Raw genomic sequence first — 18,463 nt, forward strand, 5'->3', positions numbered from 1 at the left:
CGGCAGCCTCCCCGGGGCTTCTTTCCACGCCGCCTTGCCTGCCATTCCGGTTCCGAATCTTCCCAGTACTGGTTAAAGCTTCCCTTTGACCCGCCTCCGCCACTCACCTGATTAGATGTTTATGAGTCAGAAGGCGGGGTCATGAGGGTGTCGAGACGCTATTGGTTGGCGTGTCCGCCTGTCATCAGTGCACCGCCCCCTGTCTCAGAGAGCTCGCTCTTTAGTGGCTCCTCACCTCGTCCATCTTCAACGTCTCCGTCTCCGTACTGGCCCGGGGCCCCGCCTGTCCAGTCCGTCGCTCGTCCTCATTGGTGGCAGCGCCGGAAGAGGCCCGCCTTCCTCCAGAGGATTGGCGGATTAGTGCGCGCATGTCCCACCCCCGCTGGTAGGCGGGTAATCGTGCTACTGGCTGGGGCCCCCGCCCCAGGACGAGGAGGAGGAGGAGGGGCAGGAGGGTTTGGTTGAGCTGCAGCTGTTTGTCTGTTCGACACTGGCTTGGGCCCGGCGGGGGAGACGGAGCCCCAGGTACCGGGCTGCTGGCGCCCACGGGGCAGGGGCGGAGACGCTCGGGAGAGGAGAGCGCCCCGGCCTGCGAGCCGGCGCGGGGCCGGGCCTCAGCGAGGGGTCAGAGCGGCCCCGGGAGAGGGGAGCAGGGGGCCGGGCCCGCAGGCCTAGTGGGGGCGCTGAGGAGGGGGCCGGGCCGGCTGGGAGCCCGGCGTTGGCGGGGCCGGGAGGCGGCCGGGCGGGCCGGGGCCGGGCTGTGGGAGCGCAGGGCAGGCCGCACGCAGCGGCGCCGAGGAGGGAGGAGCCGGGGCAGAGGGCCGGGCCGCGGGGGAGGTAAGCCCGTTTGCCGGGAGTTGAGGAGGGGTCAGTGCCGACGCCCGGGCGGCGAGGGGAGCCGGGGCCGGGGCTCCCGCAGTGTCTACCGGGAAGGGCCTTAGCAGGCTTCCTAGTCGGGGAAGGGGCATCCTCTTCAGGGAGAGGGGTTGTTATGAAAAGAACTAGGGTGCCCCCGAGTTGAGCCGAGGGGATCTGGGTGCGCTGAGGGAGAAGCGAGGCCAAAGAGGGAAGCCTCACTAGCCTAGAAGACGAGGGAGTTGCAGAAGTGGCTGCAGGGCCCGATCTCACCTGCGGGAGCTCCTGGGAATGCTCGGGTGGGCCGGCGGATCTGGGTCTTGGGGGGACCTGCTCCTTGTTCCTCCTAGGATTGAGATGTGGTGACCCGAAGTTTTGGGGTGCTCCCGGGGAAAACAAAAGTTAAAGATTTTGTGCGTGCGGCTGTTGGCCGTTACAAACTCAGCTCCTCCACGCTCCCTTGGCCCTAACGGGTGTGGGGTGAGTCCGTGTCTCGTTACCAGCCTCAGCTGGGTGAGGGTGCAGCACTGAGGAAGAGCCCAGAAGCTGGATGGGGCGGGGGTGCCTCTTTCTTTCTCACTTACTCTCGTCTTTGGTGGATGCTGCATCTCTGAGGGGATCAGGGACTTTATTCTCCACACTTGAAAGGGGCTTAGAGATCCCCAGCAACCAGGAGATCTTCTGACCATACTTGGTGAAACTTTTGTGGGACTTAGACGTGGGTATTTCCCAGGCAGGTAATGGTTAGGTGGAACCAAGCTGGAAATAGGAGGTGATATCACTGAGGAAGAGATTTGAGGAAGAGTGAGAAATTCCATTCCAGAAGGTTGGCATCACCCCTGTTCTTTGTCTACTTCTTCAGGAGCCCAGGTTTCTGTGCTATTAGAAAGTTGGGTCAAATGCCTGAACAGTGAGGCAGGCATTTGAGGAAGGAAATAAGTAGAGAAAAAGAAGATGGATTACTAAGGCCCGGGGGTCTCCCCTCCCCCGCATATTTTTAATGGTCAACTGACCTCCTTAGTCCCCCATAGATTAGAGTTGATTGGATTTTCCCTTATTATACTTCCTTCTTTTTCCCTTTCATTCAAATGTGTTTTATAACTACATTTCTTCTTAATTATAAAAGTAATATGTACATATTTTTAAATATTCAGGCTGTGCAGAAGCGTGAGAAGTATATATCTTCCCACACATACCTCACTCATTTTATTTCATCCAGGAAGGTCAGAGATACAGCAGATCAGACTAATCTCACTTTTCTTTGAGGGATGTGCCGCCAAAGGCAATTCTGTTTTCACCTTCCCACCAAACTCTAGTCTCATTCTGTCCAGTTTTCCCTTCTGGAATGATACTCTGTTATTTATTGTTGTCCTTTCACAGCACATTTTGTCTTCCTATATCAAATTCAGACAAGCAGAGAGGTATACTCTGGATTTTCCCTCACCTTCTTAAAACCACACAGAGTGCTGCCACCACCACCACCCCTACCCCGCCCCCCTTCGCATTGGGCATCTTAGGAAATGCCCAAATAGATGGCCAATACTTTTTTCTCTTTTATGGGCAGGAAAGAAACATTAAATGAATTATTTGTTTGGGAGAATTACTGGCATCTCTGCTAAAGTGAGGAATTTGAGACCTCTACCTTCTGGTTCATGGTCTTGCATGTTCAGATTATATGACTGTCCTTTCATTAACCTAAAAGAAGATGATGATTCTCCTATGAGGCCTCTGTAACTGTCTTTCTGTAGTGATGTGAGAAGGTCTCAAGTTTCTCTGGATTTGAAATTGTGTTCCTCTAAACCTCTGGACAGTTGAGACATTTCATTCTACCACCTTATTAATTGAATTTGTCCTTACTGGCTTAGAAGCCTCTAGTGTGCCCAGCCTTTGTACAGTGCCTTCAGAAACTTGGATTATGTACCCCAAGGAGTTTTTATTTTCCTTCTGCGAAATAAGCCCTAGAGAAAATTGTGTGTGTGTGCGCACTATCAACCAACCTCTCTGTAGGCTTTGCCATCCATATTCTACATCCTGGTGGTATACCTGTTTCTTTCTTCTATACATTTGCTTTTGTTTTTTCAAGCTTCCTTTTTTTTTTTTTTTCTAAGTAGGCTCCATGCCCAGCAAAGTTTGAACTCACAACCTTGAGATCAAGACCTGAGCCAAGATCAAGAGTCAGACTTTTAACCTACTGAGCCACCCAGGTGCCCCTCCACCTTCCTCTTAATCAGAGTCTACCTTCAAGAAACAATCTAACACAGATCTAGAGTTACAAACTATATTTGGAGAAGAGAGCTTTCCCTTTGTTCTTCAAGTCACACTTCATTACAAGTCATACCTTCTAACTCTTAGTTTGCCCAAGAGCAAGGATTGCTTTTCTATGGTTTGCTTGTTTTGTGTGCACTGATACGAATTTGACTTCTGAGGAGGCATAGGGCAGGAGAAGCAAGTAGATAGGCTGCTCCCTAATCCTAAAGCATTTCAGATTGGAAAGTAACTGAAATGTTAGACAATAAACTTAAAATAAGGAAATGCAAAGCCCTCTAGGAGGGATACGTTAAAACCCTACACAATACACTCCCACTTCCCAAGAGTGTTTTAGGAAAGATTTAGTCATTGAACAGTAACTGAGCTGAGTAAGGAGCCAACCAGGTGAGCAAAGTGTATGCAGATTTCTGGGCCAGGTTGTGGCTGTGGTTTAGGGGCAGTGGCTACCTTTTCAGAATGTCCTCTAGCTCTAATGGTTTGGGGTTTTTTAACTCGTGTTTCTCAAGTTCAGGAATTAATAGAGATAATGACCCAAAGTTTTTGAGCAATTAACATTAACTGAAAACTCAGGAACTTTGTTTTAAGCTACAGTTACTTCAGTGTTAGGGTGGGAGGGCCGCATATTGGGTGTGATTAGGCCATCTGAGCATAGTAACGGGTGACAGGAAAAGCAGTTAGCCCATGTGAGTTGCAACAGTACTTTGTGGGCTGGATCCCAAGGGGGCCCTCCATCCAAGGGAGATCACAGGCCAAGGAGAGAGAGTTGGTTTTCTGGGGACAATTAAAAACATTCCCAAATGGAACTAAATAAGCTATCCAGTTGACACAAAAAGGGAAGAATAGATGGAGGGAAGCAGAACTGCTTTAGCCTTAATTAACTTAAGGAGCATTTAATGAATACCTCCTAGGGACCAGGCATTGTGTTGTGCTCTGGAGAGTCAAAATAACATAAAAAATAGTCACACTTCTTGAGAAGTTCATAGTTCAGCAGAACAGACATTTAATGTAATAAATGCTGTGATAGAAATACTATCTTAATACTGTGGGACCCCAGGGGAAGCAGTGATGAATTCTGCTGGGGTGAGAGGGTAGTTAGTGAGGAAGGGCATTCCAGTCCTTTCTAGGTCAATAATTAAAAGTTTGTACCACCATGCTGATAAGAGATAAGCATGCTTTTTACCTCTTGGGGAAATATAAGGGAGAGAGTGGGGAGAAGTGGAAGGACTCACTCATTTAAGACTGTGACTCATTAGTTAATATTGGATCAACATAATGAAAGACCTGAACCAAGTAGTAGAACTCTCAGTTCAAGATTTTAGTAATTTGAGGTCTAAATGAAATTGAGAGTTGAAGGTATTTACTAGCTTTTGCCCTGTCTTCCCTAATCAGTAAATCTCTTAGGCTAGTCCCAAGGTCCACAGACCCCTGTAAAAGTTACCACTCTTCCCTATCCTCTTCCATGAAATTATTTCCATTTCAGCCATCTTGGCAAGGTTTGGTCAAGACACGAGAGAAGCCCAGTAATGAGCAAGTTCTTCTGTTAGAAGAATATGGAACTGGATTCCAGTTCTTAGGGAAGGCCTGGGTCTAGCTACCTTGTTTATAGTCCCTAAAGAAGTACTTATCTAAACTGAATAGAGGTAGAAACTGTCCACTCTAAACTTGTTTCTGTCCTGGTGCCCTCTTCAGAGTTCAATTCAGAGTTAGCATTTCCTGCTTAAGAGGTATAGTGGTATATTATTAGCAAGAGTATATGACTAGGAGTACTTGCTAAAAGGAGATTTAGCTGTCTGTATGATAACACCTGGCTGGTTGATTAATATTATTTGTAATAGCTGTATATATGGTAATACCTGGCAAGTTGATTAATATTATGTGCCTCAGTTTCCTTCTCTGTAAAATAAATACAGAGACTGGACTAGACCAAGACCACCTCTTATCTGGGAAACTGACCTTATGAGGCTGGCATTTGGGTGTGGGCTAGATTCCAGTGGCTATATATCTGGAAGTTAGTCTCTGTTAATAGGTAATAGACTTCTAAAGGCTTCATAATGTGGTTGGCATAGAGATTCAAAGATACTAAGTAGAAGGGGCCTGAAGAATAGTCATGCTCTAGCTGGGACCAGCAAGCTAAGAAACCTTTCCTATTCATACTTTCCTGAGCTGCTGGGCAGCATGCTAGCACTGGGGAGGTGGGCTAGTGCTATGGTCAACCCTCAATCCTCCCTAGTTAATGGTCATTTGATAAACAATTTTTTTGTGGAGCTGCACTTCTAAGGGAAGTTAAATCTGATGTTTTTTCCTCTCCCAAACTGAAGGGGTTGAAGGGAAGAATAACTTCCTTGTCTTCCCTTTGCATCAGGTTTGAAGGTAATCATCACACCATTTGGCTCGGCTGTGGTTTATTTTTCGTCCTTTTTTTTTTTTTTTAAGATTTATTTATTCATGAGAGACACACACAGAAAGGCAGAGACCAGACAGAGGGAGAAGCAGGCTCCCTGCAGGGAGCCCAATGTGGGACTCAGTCCCAGGACCCTGGGATCATGACCTGAGCCGAAGACCAGTGCTCAACCATTGAGCCACCCAGGCATCCCTATTTTTTGTCTTTGAGTGAATCGTTTTGCCTATTGTCAACTCTTAGCAAAAAAATAAAAACAAAAAGCCCAACTAAAACTATTTGAGTTTTATGTATATTATTTCACTTCTGTGCCCCTGATCTTTTGAGAGTCTAGCTATTGCATTAAAAAAATGGTACCCTTATATACATGTTGGTATTAAAGATCAAGGCACACAGCAGCCCCGGTAGCTTAGCGGTTTAGCACCGCCTTCAGCCCAGGGCATGATCCTGGAGACCTGGGATCGAGTCCCACGTCGGGCTCCCTGCATGGAGCCTGCTTCTCCCTCTGCCTGTGTCTACCCCTCTCTCTCTGTCTCTAATAAATAAATAAAAAATCTTAAAAAAAAAAATAAAGATCAAGGCACAGTGATGGGCAGCCCAGCAATTATTGTGAACAGGGAAGGTAAGACATGTTATTGAGGTGACACATTGGGGTAGGAGGTAGTTTTTTTCCAACCCAGTAGTTCCTAATCTGTGACAATCCAAGGGTTTTGCAGCGTGAATGTGTCTGTGACTTTTTCCTATCTCCACATTTCCCCTACTCCCTACTGTTTTCCCAGGCCTAGAGCCATGTGTCTGCCTATGAGAATTCAGTCCATTTTAACTCCCATATTTTCTTATTGTAAAATAGTAACAATGAGGCTTCATGTTCTGCCCCTTGCATCACACACTTTGAAATAGATGAAAATGTGAACAAAAAATTGGGGCGCCTGGCTGTTCAGTGGGTAGAGCATGTGAGTCTTGATCTCAGGGTTTTAAGTTCACGCCCTACCTTGATAGAGCTTACTTAAAAAAAAAAAGTGAGCCAATAAGTCAAAGTATCTAGTAACTTTTCCTGTTGTATCTTAAGAGTATAGCATATGTATGTCACTTAAAGGAAACTTGATCAGCTTATCATCTGTAGCTTTTTTTCTAGTAGTGTCATCTGTTTTCTAAAGTGTAGAGTTATGATGGCCTATCTTTTGTTATGAAGCAATGTATATGAAGTGCAACATAAATATGCTTTTAAAAATAATTCCTCACAGATTCTGAGAAACTCTAACAGAAAGATTTCTTAAGTGTATCCAGAACTTTGGAATTGAATTAAAATCCTGCTCTCTACTTTTTCCTTCTCCCCTCACTCCCCACAGATCCTCATAATAATGTAGCTTAGGCTCAGAAAGGCGCAAAGGGAGTGAGTAGCCTAAGATCACAGTGAGTTACAGCTGGCAAAGCAGAGAATAAAACTCAACTTTCCTTGATTCCAAAGCCTGTACCAACACCACACGGGAGTGCCCCTGTCTGGTTTGGCTTCCCATGTTTATAATTGCATCATAACTTTAGTAGCAGGGTTGAAGAATCCTCTGACCCCTGGAGAGCTATATTCAGCCCTCAGCTTAATTTCATCTAGAAGTGCTATAATAGTAACCATAGGCTATAGGCTGCTGGCCTAGACTTCCTCCCATCCTTATTAACCCATCTTTCATTGTCTAGGCCTCTCTAAAGCAGTTTTTTAAACTTTTTTTTTAACATAACTTCGTAACAAAACTTAGTATAAGTCACTGTGTGTACATTAAGTGAAACATTTACACAAGATGATTCTTATTCTTTGCAAAACATTTATTTTTTATTCTTTTTTTTTTACTTTAAATATGCTGATCATGATCCACCAAGTAATTTCAAAGTCATTGTTGGTTTACAACTCACAGTTTGAGAATGAAGAACTAAAGAACTGTGACTAGTGGTTAAGAACCTAATTAAGGGGCGCCTGGGTGGCTCAGTTAGTCAAGCATCTGACTCTTTTTTTTTTTTTTTAAGACAAGGTCTTTTTTTTTTTTTTTAAGATTTTATTCATAGACAGAGAGAGACAGAGACAGAGAGAGAAGCAGGCTCCATGCAGGGAGCCCAATGTGGGACTCTATCCCAGGTCTCCAGGATCACACCCCAGGCTGCAGGCGGCGCCAAACCACTGCGCCACCAGTGCTGCCCAAGCATCTGACTCTTGATTTCAGCTCAGGTCATGATCTCAGTGTCGTCTGTGTTGGGCTCCACACTCAGTGGGAAGGAAGTTTGCTTGAGATTCTCATTCTGCTCCTCCCCCCTGCTCTCATGCATGCCCACTCTCAAATAAATAAATAAATCTTAAAAATACTGTTTTTCATTTATTTGAGAGAGTGGAAGAGTACAAGCAGGGGGAGTGACAGGCAGAGACAGAGGGAGAAGCAGGCTCCCTGCTGAACAGAGAGCCCGATTTGGGGCTCCATTCCAGGATCCTGGGATCAGTGACCTAAGCTGAAGGCAGATGCTCAACTGACTGAGCCACCCAGGTGCCCCTAAATAACTGATTCTTATAGTACTGGTTCCCAGAATTTAGGATTTTATGGCCCAACTAATTTTTTTAAGATTGATTGTTTATTTTATTCATTTATTTATTTATCTATTTATCTATTTATTTATTTTATTTATTTATTTATTTATTTTATTTATGAGCAAGAGAGCAAGCACAAGTGGGGGAGGGGCAGAGGAGGATGGAGAAGCCGACTTTGCAGGCTCCATCCCAGGACCCTGGGATCATGACCTGAGCTGAAGTCAGCTGCTTAACTGACAGCCATCCAGGCATCCCTGGACCAACTAATTTAAGTTTGAGGGTTTTCGTTTTCCCATATATGGGTATTTAGAAAGCCATTAGTTTTTCAAATCATTAATTATTTAGAAAGCTTTTAGGGATCCCTGGGTGGTGCAGCGGTTTGGTGCCTGCCTTTGGCCCAGGGTGCGATCCTGGAGACCTGGGATCGAGTCCCACGTCGGGCTCCCGGTGCATGGAGCCTGCTTCTCCCTCTGCCTGTGTCTCAGCTTTTAAATATATTTCCCAAAAAAATTAAAAATGTATATTTCCTCTTTTTAAAAAAATTGTGTAGAATGAAAAAAATCCAAGTCCTTCACATACCACCCTCCTCAATCCTACTCTCCTCAGAGGTAACCACTGTTAACAGGTGGTTATGTATCCTTCTATACTGTTTTCTTTTTTTTCTATACTTTTTTTTTAATTAATTAGTTTATTTATTTATGATAGTCACACAGAGAGAGAGAGAGAGAGAGAGGCAGAGACACAGGCAGGAGAAGCAGGCTCCATGTACCAGGAGCCCGATGTGGGACTCGATCCCGGGTCTCCAGGATTGCACCCTGGGCCAAAGGCAGGTGCCAAACCGCTGCGCCACCCAGGGATCCCTCTATACTGTTTTCTATGCAGAATTTTGTTTTACAGAAATAGGATCCAACCATATGTTTTGTTCTACAACTTTTTGTAGATTGATTTCTTTATTTTAGAGGGAGAGAGTGGGGGCAGGGTAGAGGGAGAGAATCTCAAGCAGGCTCACACTGAGTTCAGAGCCCAACAAAGGGCTCAATCCCCCAATGAGTCTCAGAGGTTTTTCCATATAATATATATATTTACCTTTGAGATGTAATTGAAACAAAGAAAGTAAGAAGTTAGAAAGCTTATTATTAAGAATATTCTTTTAAATTGGATAAATTTAAAAAATAAATAAATTGGATAAATTAAGGGGCACCTGGGTGGCTCAGTCAGTTGATTGTGGGACTCTTGATCTGAACCCAGGTATTAACATGAGGGTTGTGGGTTTAAGCCTCACATTGGGCTCCACATTCAATGGAGCTTTAAAAAATTTTTTTAAAAATAAATTTAGCTTTATGAAAAACTTGCAATATCATCTTTATTTTTATCATTTCATCATAAATCACTGAAAACTTCACCACAAAATAGCCTATGTATATCTGGATCCTTAGGACTCACTGTCCTGAGGAATATAAAATACCCAGTAAAATCAGAGTAATTTCTTATACTCCTCTGCCTTAATCTAGTCTACTTTGGGACTTTTCTGAATTTTCACTTTTATCTCATTTCCCTGTTAACTTATCTTTACACTTTTGTTTTTCCTGTTTTTTTCTCTACTTCTTATCAAGGCTGCTTTTTAGGAATATATTAGTTAAAATATTGAGATATACTTTTTTTAAAAAGATTTTATTTATTTATTTATTTATTTATTTATTTATTTATTTATTTATTTATTTATTTATGAGAGACACACAGAGAGAGAGAGGCAGACACAGGCAGAGGGAGAAGCAGGCTCCACGCAGGGAGCCCAATGCAGGACTTGATCCCGGGTCTCCAGGATTAGGCCCTGGGTTGAAGGCGGCACTAAACCACTAAGCCACCTGGGCTGCCCAAGATATACTTTAATATATTAAGTTGATCTTTTCTGTGAATCAGGGCCACTAAATAACTTATTTTTTAACACTATGTTAAACACATCTTTTCCCTAATTTTCATTACTACTCTATGAAGTGGGGATTTTTTCCATTTTGTAAAGGTGGAAGCAAGGCTCAGACATTCTCTTGATGTCATTAATGATTAGTAGCTTAATATTCATTGAGTGCTTATTGTTAAATACTTCCATTCATTTCTATTATAATTATCATTTCATAAGAGCTCATAAGGCTATTATCCCATTTTACAGATGAAATGAATGCACAGATTTAGTAACTTCCTCAAAGCTTCAGAGCTAGTAGCACAACTGTAAAATACACCCAGTGAATTGGACTTCACTGTGTTTCCCAGCTTTACTAGAATTGCAGATTGTTACTAGAATCAACCTTTGAGAAAGGAAAGATTCATTTGAACAAAGTACAACCCAAGCAATGCTTAGGTTTTGGACAGAGGTTTTTACATGCTCTGATCATATTAACTCCTTTGGTGGTTCATTTCCCCTCAGAGTCAGAATGATGAAATATAAATTATATTCAGGGTTGGATAATTAGACCTTCAAAGTCTCAACGTCTCTCTGGCTCTTCCTTCACCATCAGCTTTCCAAGCCCCTTGAAAGGTAAAGAAGGTAGCTCAGTTTATTTTCATCAAGTGTTTCCTGCTGGAAAGCTTATCCCTACAGGGTACCTGGGTGGCTCAGTTTGTTAAGTATCTGACTCTTGATTTTAGCTCAGGTCATGATCTCAGGGTCCTGGGATCAAGCCCCATGTCTACCTCCACACTCAGGGCAGAGTCTGCTTAGGATTCTCTCTCTCTCCCTTTTCCTCTGCCTGCCCCACCCTCACTCACGCTATCTCTCTCTAAAATAAAATCTTTAAGACAAACAAAAAAATAAAATAAAAAATAAAAAGACAAACAAACAAACAAAAAACAAGAAAACTTACCCCTACATCATCCTCTGGAGACTCCTACATGTGTTTAGAAGGTACATGCTCTTTCTTTGCCTCTAATTTGGAGGCCTACAGCTGTTAGGCCCATTTAGTGTGGAGGGTAATCCAATCCCTCGACACCAGGAAGACAGCTGCAAGTTGAGAGTAGGCCAAGCCTACCGATTCTTATTCTAATAGATTTTCAGACTTGGAGAGGTAGCAAGACAAAGTGGAAGAGTTGATGCTGAATGTGGTCTGTTGGTTGTCTGTGGTCCTTTTTTTTTTTTTTTTTTAATTATTATTTATTTGTTTCACAGAGCACATAAGCAGGCAGAGGGGGAGGGAGAAACAGGCTCCCCACTGAGCAGAGAGCCCGATGTGGGGCTCAATCCTAGGACCCTGAGATCATAACCTAGGCCAAAGGCAGATGCTTAACTGACTGAGCCACTCAGGCACTTCTATGGTCTATTTTTCTATTTTCTACTCACCTTTGGCCAGAAACGAGAAAGGACAGCTTTTCTGGCAAATGGACCCTGGTTAGAGATTCAGAAATATCAAGAAGACTGGTTATAGATGAAGGATATGGAACCAGAAGCTACCCCTCTGCTCTTAGGGAGGGGTGACTAATCCCATACCCTTGTAGTGAATCTTCCATTTTGAAAGCTAGAAAAAAAGATGGGAGTGGGGGGAAGAACAGTACCAGGATACTAATGAGCTACTGGGGACTTAGGGCATGTATGGGTGCATCTGGGTGTTCTTCAGGCCAACTAAAAGTTGTTTGGTTTGGGGTGCCTAGATGGCTCAGTTGGTTAAGCATCCAACTCTTGGTTTCAGCTCAGGTCATGATCTTAGGGTTGGGAGATGGAGCCCTGCATCAGACTCTGTGCTGAGCTTGCAGCCTGCTTAAGATCCTCTCTCTCACTCTGCCCCTCCCCACTTCTTGGTTTGCTGTTCTTTGAAGACCTGTGGTGGTGTGGTGCTGGGGGACCTGGGTGGCTTAGTGGGTTGAGTTTCTGGGTTATGGTTTCAGGCTCAGGTCATGATCTCATGGGTTGTAGGATGGAGCCCTACATCCTGCTCCAGGCTCAGCTAAAGTCTGCTTAAAGAGTCCCTCCCGGGATCCCTGGGTGGCTCAGCGGTTTGGCGGCTGCCTTTGGCCCAGGGCGTGATCCTGGAGTCCCCGGGATCGAGTCCCACGTCGGGCTCCCGGCAGGGAGCCTGCTTCTCCCTCCTCTGGTGTCTCTGCCTCTCTCTCTCTATGTCTATCATGAATTATTTTTTTTAATTTATTTATTTATTTATGATAGTCACAGAGAGAGAGAGAGAGAGAGAGAGAGAGGCAGAGACATAGGCAGAGGGAGAAGCAGGCTCCATGCACCGGGAGCCTGACGTGGGATTCGATCCCGGGGACTCCAGGATCACGCCCTGGGCCAAAGGCAGGCGCCAAACCGCTGCACCACCCAGGGATCCCTCTATCATGAATTAAAAAAAAAAAAAAAATGATGAGGAATTAATGGGAAATAAACATATAACAGTTTTCCATCTCTCCATTTCAGCTCCCTTGGCAATTGAGGATTATGTAGTAGGGCAAACTCCACTTCAGATGCAATTCTTATTTTATTGTTTCCCATTCTTGCCACGGAGTGTCAGCTGCCTGGGACCCTCTCAGTGGGATAACCTTTTAATGGTGGATGATTTTAATTGCTAAGTCCTCATAGAAGCAAAGAAATGAAGAGATTTATCTTTTCTCTAAAATTAATTGCAGCTGCAATGTCCCTGTGTTTAATTTTACCTACTTTTTTTCTTGCAGGATTGTTGAAGCCTGAAGTCCCCTCCCCTTCCCCCCTCCCCCCTTTGCCGCTTTGTGGCATCCCCCTCCCTCTACCCTTCCCCATTCTGATAATCTAGCCATGACTAGCAGAAGCACAGCCAGGCCCAATGGGCAGCCCCAGGCCAGCAAAATATGCCAGTTCAAATTGGTCCTGCTGGGTGAATCTGCAGTGGGGAAGTCTAGCCTGGTATTACGTTTTGTCAAAGGGCAGTTTCATGAGTACCAGGAGAGCACCATTGGAGGTGAGTACCTCAGGGAAAGAAGAGGGTCAATGATTAGTGAGGCTTTTGAAGGGAGATCGAGGGATCTGACTGTGTAGCTGGCCTTTTTAAGCTCCTTGGAATGGAAATCCTTTATAAAACTGGAAAAAAAAAAAAAGTCCATAATGCCAAAAAGTAGTTATATGCTTGTCCCCTTGCTTCCTAGAAGAAAATTAGGATGACCTTGGCACACCAAGGTCACTTAATTTTTTAAAGCCCAGTTTGTCTTCTGCCTCCCACTTCTCTCTTAATCCAATTGAAGTTCAGTTGAGTGTCATCTAGAACAGGGTTGGCTTGGAGCAGTGATTCATAATCAGAAATGAACATCAGAATCTCTTGGGGAACATTTTCATCCTGTCATGCTTAGGCCCTATCCTAGATCTACTGATTAGCATTGGAACTAGAGTAAGGGTGGGGAGATAGAGACCTATACGTTTGGAAAAGCTTAGATGATTCGGATGTACATACCTGGTAAAAGAGAGGCTGGAACTAAATACAAAAGATAAAAGGTATGTGCCTTTTCCACCTTTGCTACCATCTCCCTTCTACTCCCAAAACAGGGTGCTAGTTAGTAAAAGACCTTTTATGAGAACTCCCATGTTACTCCTTTCCCGCTTTTACTAGTTACCTTGGAAATGTGGTGTTTTTGACCAGCAGAAGATTATATAAAAAAGTAACAGCCAAATAATACTGATAATAGTGTGATCTGCCATCAGGCTTTAAAATCTTCTATTTATTGATGTAACCTTTACCTGAAGCTTATTTTCTGTCATCATCTTGTATTCCCCTATTTTGGTTAGAAGAAAGATGACTGGTATACATGTCAATTCTCTCTAACCTTCATAATTTACGTGCCCCCATTCCTTAGATAGAGAAACTTCTGGCAGGAAGGATTTAGTCAAGGGCAATCTTAACCCTAGTTCTAGGGCCTGTCTATACATAAGGAGGAGAATGCGAAACCTTTTCCTTAGCTCAATGACCTGGGTGGTGACTGTGCTTAGACTGAGAATGGAGATATTGTGAAGGGGGCTGGGATTTTCCCATTGATCCTCCCACTTACAATTTCTTCCCCTCACTCTCTCATCCATAGCGGCCTTCCTCACCCAGTCTGTTTGTCTAGATGACACAACAGTCAAGTTTGAGATCTGGGACACAGCTGGGCAGGAGCGATACCATAGCTTGGCCCCCATGTACTACAGGGGTGCCCAAGCTGCCATTGTGGTTTATGACATTACTAATCAGGTAAGTGGGCTGAGAAGATTCTCTTGCTTATTATTTATAGGAATTAAATTAGGTGGGGAAGAGAAAACTTGTTCTTGAAATAGCAAAATAAGACTACAAATCATACTTCTAAGTTCTGGTAAGACTGAGGTAATAAATTATCAGACATGGATGCTTTCAGTGAGGGAAGGCTGCCTAGGAGAGGTGAGTTTTGAGACTAGGTTTTGAAGGTGATGGGCTTGGATTGGCAGTCATTCTGGCCAACCTTTCTCTTCCTTATGTTTTCCTAGGAAACCTTCGCTCGAGCAAAGACCTGGGTAAAGGAACTACAGCGACAGGCCAGTCCTAGCATCGTTATTGCCCTGGCGGGGAACAAAGCTGATCTGGCCAATAAGCGCATGGTGGAGTATGAAGTAAGATGGCCCGTAGAGTCCCTCTCTAACACACTCCTTCTGTGCTTGGGACCTTTTTTCCCTCCAACCTGCCCTCTCTGAAAACCTCATCTGAGGACATTCGTCATCTCATTCCCCAGTTCCACACCAAGTCAAATACAGCAACACTGGGACCCTGATGATAGCCAGGGCATTTTAGAGGAGACACAAGAAAATTTCAGAGCAGAGGGGCAGGGAAATACCAGCTATGGGGGTACCAACATGAAAACAGGAAAGAGGGAGCAGTAGAATTTGACTTAAGGGACTATTCAAGTGTCACAACCTAAATGCCCCCAACCAGCTTACCTTCTCCCTCATAATTAAGATTCCTGCTTGTTGGATTAAGCTGTCTAGACCATGAGTTATGCTTGAGGGAGTTGTTACCAAAATATCGGTCCAGGGCCAGGTGGCTCAGAGCCTTTCCATTCCTTGTTCCTACCCTACCAAATCCTACCCAATTCCTTGTTCCTACCCTACATTCTGAGTACCAATACATCCACCCCTTGTAGGAGGCCCAGGCGTATGCAGATGACAACAGCTTATTGTTTATGGAGACTTCAGCCAAGACAGCTATGAACGTGAACGATCTCTTCCTGGCTATAGGTAAGGTTAGAGCAGCCTGGGGTCCTCCTGTCCTTTTCCTGTGCCTCTAGATAAGATCACTAACCCAAATCATAAAGGTAGAGGGGAATGTCTCCTCTTGTAAAAAATTTTAGGTATGGAAATATCTTAACTTTCCATTACGACCTCAGTCCTTTGGCTGCAGCTTTACCCCTCATCTTCCATGTAGTTAACAGTTAACCTTTCCCTCTTCACAACATTCTTTTAATCTCTCACATTTCCCCTTTCCCTATCTCTACCCCACCCATAGTCCTTTGGAGGGATGACTAAAATCTACCATACTTTTTTTCCCTTCTCTTTTTTATCTCTAGCTAAGAAGTTGCCAAAGAGTGAACCCCAGAATCTGGGGGGTGCAGCAGGCCGAAGCCGGGGTGTGGATCTCCATGAGCAGTCCCAGCAGAACAAGAGCCAGTGTTGTAGCAACTGAGGGGGTGGCTAGCAGCAAACAATTATGGAGCTAGCACGAGAGCTAAGAAATAACCTCCATCCCCACCCCTCAGCACACAGCCCCTATGGTAACAGCACACTGAGCCCTGGCTCCCAAGGGCTGCCTCCTGACAGCTCCATCATGGCACTTTTTAACGCTTCAGCAACCAACACCAGGCAGCTGTTGCCACTGGCCTCCTACCCCTACTCGGGTTTGGGGGTCAGATCCCCCAGGACTTACCTTCCAAAACAAACTTTCTTCACTTTGTATTATAGGTGCAAGACAGTGACCTACTTATCTTTCCTCCTCCTCCTCCTCATTTTTTTCAGAAAACATTTTTTGTCTCCTGCCCCTTCCCCTTCTGCTTTTGGTCAATCCCTGTTCTTGATCCCCTTTTCCTCCTCTCCCCAGGATGGAGAAGGTGGTGAACCCAGGAACTGAGGAAGGATGTTTCCAGTTCAGTCACATTAAGGGCCCTGGGGCGGGGAAGGGGAGTAAGCCTCAGAGCAGGAGGGAGTAAGGAAACAGTTCCTTTTTGTTTCTATTTGGTTGGAGTCTCTCATATTTGAAAACACTGCAGCCTCCATGAGTTGGCCTTGTGGAGGGTGTTTCCAGGTAGAGGTGAGAATGGGAAGGCAAACTCTTGGGTACCAGGTAGGAGTTGTTGTTGGCTAAATGGGCAGAGGTGGAGGAGGTGGAGATGCAGTGTACCTATGGCTCTGGAACTGTTCCAAGGCCTAATATCCCCCTCACCCAGCCTCGGTAGCTCCTCCCCCATAGTGGGGGAGACTCTGGACCCCAGAGTCCTCCAAAGAATCTTCACTGGTTGCCTGCATCTTTGGCTCTGCTGTGATCTAATTAGAGGAGGGACCAGTTTCTGATACCCATCCTCTGATTTATACATATGCATTTTTTTTTTCCTCTGGCCTTTAGATGGCCTCAGCCCCAGCCACTCTATTCCCCTGCAGTTTGCACTTTAATTGGTGGTAGTTCAGTTGGGATACTTGTTTTATGGGGGTTTTGATTGATTTACCTGCCCTCTCACCTTTTTAATTAAATGAAAGCCAAGGTAGTATATATATGAGGTTTTGGGAGGGGCTAAGAGAACAGAACCAGTGGCAGCTACTCAAGCCCAGTCTCCGCTGCTTGCTTCCTCCAACTCTGATTCTTAACCTATATTCTTGCCAACCTAGCTCTCAAGAGTATAGGTTTGCCTTTCCTGGGGAATTAACTGAGCAACTGGAGATAGGATAGCCTAGGCCATGTATGGGAGTAAAGAGGGGTCAGGAAAGAGAGAGGAGTTTTCTCTCCTTTCCTAAGGTTCACATTCAATTTGATCTACCCATTACCATGTCTTTTCTACTTCCCTGTAAATAGATATGATCTTTATTCCCACTGTACAGTCTGTTCTGTCCTCCACCTCCCATCAGGCCCTAGATCTTTTCTCCTTTGTTAGTACCTTCGGTTTAGTTCCTCCATCCTTATCCTCAGACCCACCCCCAGCCAGTGGTTTAATCCACATACCACTAAAGGCTAATACCACAGAGGCCTACTTGTGGCTCCCTCATATGGTAACACCTGTTCCTGTGGACAGGAAACAACAGCTGACACTGAAGGTCCATCACAACTGTCTCACATTACCCGAGGACACATCCCTCATCAGGTATTTTAGGATGTCTCTGAGAGCCATCAAGGCAAGAGAGAACTCTAAACTCCTTCTTGGTTCCAGCCCAGAGTTTGGGGAAAATTGGAGGAAGAAGTAAGATAGGAAAAGTCATGGTGACCTAGGATTGGAACCTTTCTGCCCTTTGGTTTACAGACTGCCTTCTGTCCCAGAGCAGCTGAGAGATCCTTGGAGCTGAGACTCTGAAGGACCCAGCTTAGGTTCTTCCACTTAGGACTCATTTCCCTTTCTTTTCCAGGGGCAGCCTTAGTTCCCGTGGCCCTGAAACACACATATATTTTCCCCTTCCTTTCCCAGCACCCACCAGCCCCACAAAGCACCCAGTGCATCCTTATAAGTGGAAGAACTAAGATAGCGCTCTTAAATTCCTTAGAAATGAAGTTTTTTTGTTTTGTTTTTGTTTTTGTTTTTCTCAGTATCTTTCCCCATGGAACAGGAGTGAAAGTATTTCATTGCCTTGGGGCTGGGAAAGCATTTCTCCAGCCTTCTTCTCCCCTCCCCAGCCCCCTTAGGAACAGGATTGGCCTCAGCTTCTGGGCCTATCTGCTGCCTTCCTTCGATTTCCTACCAGCTCTTTTGCTTTCCTTTGAGCTCTCTCGGGCTTGGGGATCTTAGTTTTTATTTCCCAGCTCTTCTTCCTCTTTTTTTTTTTTTTTTCTTCTGATCAGTTTTTTTTTAGGGGGGGTGTCCTTTTTTTTCTTCTAAGAAAGCATTTGCCTTTTTCCCCTTTTCTTCCTCTCCCAACGTAACAATCGTGGTAACAGAATGCGACTGCTGATTTACCGATGTATTTAATGTAAGTAAAAAAGGAAAAAAAAAAAAGAAAAAAAAAGTGTATTGGAGTGTTGCTTTTTTCTTTCTTTTTCTTTTTTTTTCCTTTTTTCCTTTATTTTTATTTTTATTTTTTTTTTTGCTATTTTGTCTGATACAAGAAATTTGGATGTTTTATTGAGTCAGAAACAAACCCTTTCCTACATCTTGGGTATCTCCTTATTCCCTTTAATCTTTTCTTCAATAATGAGATAGCCCACTTTGGAAAATATTCCCTTTAATGCCAT

The 18,463-nt window shown here is 44.5% G+C and overlaps 2 protein-coding genes across 11 annotated transcripts in view; one reads left to right on the top strand and one right to left on the bottom strand.

The window, feature by feature from the left end:
• PMEL (premelanosome protein) overlaps positions 1-18,463 on the bottom strand; it is a 34,810-nt gene that overhangs the window by 14,715 nt on the left and 1,632 nt on the right. For 2 of the 10 annotated variants that reach the window (XM_049115638.1, XM_049115639.1), the window contains 2 exons: positions 1,129-1,758; positions 236-335 (listed from right to left, as the gene is read on the bottom strand). In XM_049115638.1, coding sequence (XP_048971595.1) covers positions 236-335; positions 1,129-1,673 — 645 coding nt within the window. In that variant the 5' untranslated portion in view covers positions 1,674-1,758. Of the gene's footprint in view, positions 1-107; positions 393-1,128; positions 1,759-18,463 lie in introns of those variants that run through there. The other 8 variants (XM_025477052.3, XM_025477054.3, XM_049115640.1 and 5 more) reach the window with 8 other exon arrangements.
• Positions 387-18,242, top strand: RAB5B (RAB5B, member RAS oncogene family). Its single transcript, XM_025477075.3, has 6 exons — positions 387-525; positions 12,741-13,003; positions 14,112-14,263; positions 14,533-14,655; positions 15,183-15,276; positions 15,606-18,242. The coding sequence occupies exons 2-6, from the start codon at positions 12,841-12,843 to the stop codon at positions 15,719-15,721; spliced, it is 648 nt and encodes a 215-aa protein (XP_025332860.1). The 5' UTR covers positions 387-525; positions 12,741-12,840; the 3' UTR covers positions 15,722-18,242.

This window comes from Canis lupus, chromosome 10 (assembly GCF_003254725.2).
Source record: "Canis lupus dingo isolate Sandy chromosome 10, ASM325472v2, whole genome shotgun sequence".
Lineage (NCBI taxonomy): Eukaryota > Metazoa > Chordata > Mammalia > Carnivora > Canidae > Canis > Canis lupus.

Coding starts and splice junctions, on each gene's coding strand:
- RAB5B (XM_025477075.3), top strand. CDS start 12,841: ATGACTAGCAGAAGCACAGCCAGGCCCAATGGGCAGCCCCAGGCCAGC. Junction 14,656..15,182: donor AGCGCATGGTGGAGTATGAA/GTAAGATGGCCC, acceptor CACCCCTTGTAG/GAGGCCCAGGCGTATGCAGA. Junction 15,277..15,605: donor CGATCTCTTCCTGGCTATAG/GTAAGGTTAGAG, acceptor TTTTATCTCTAG/CTAAGAAGTTGCCAAAGAGT.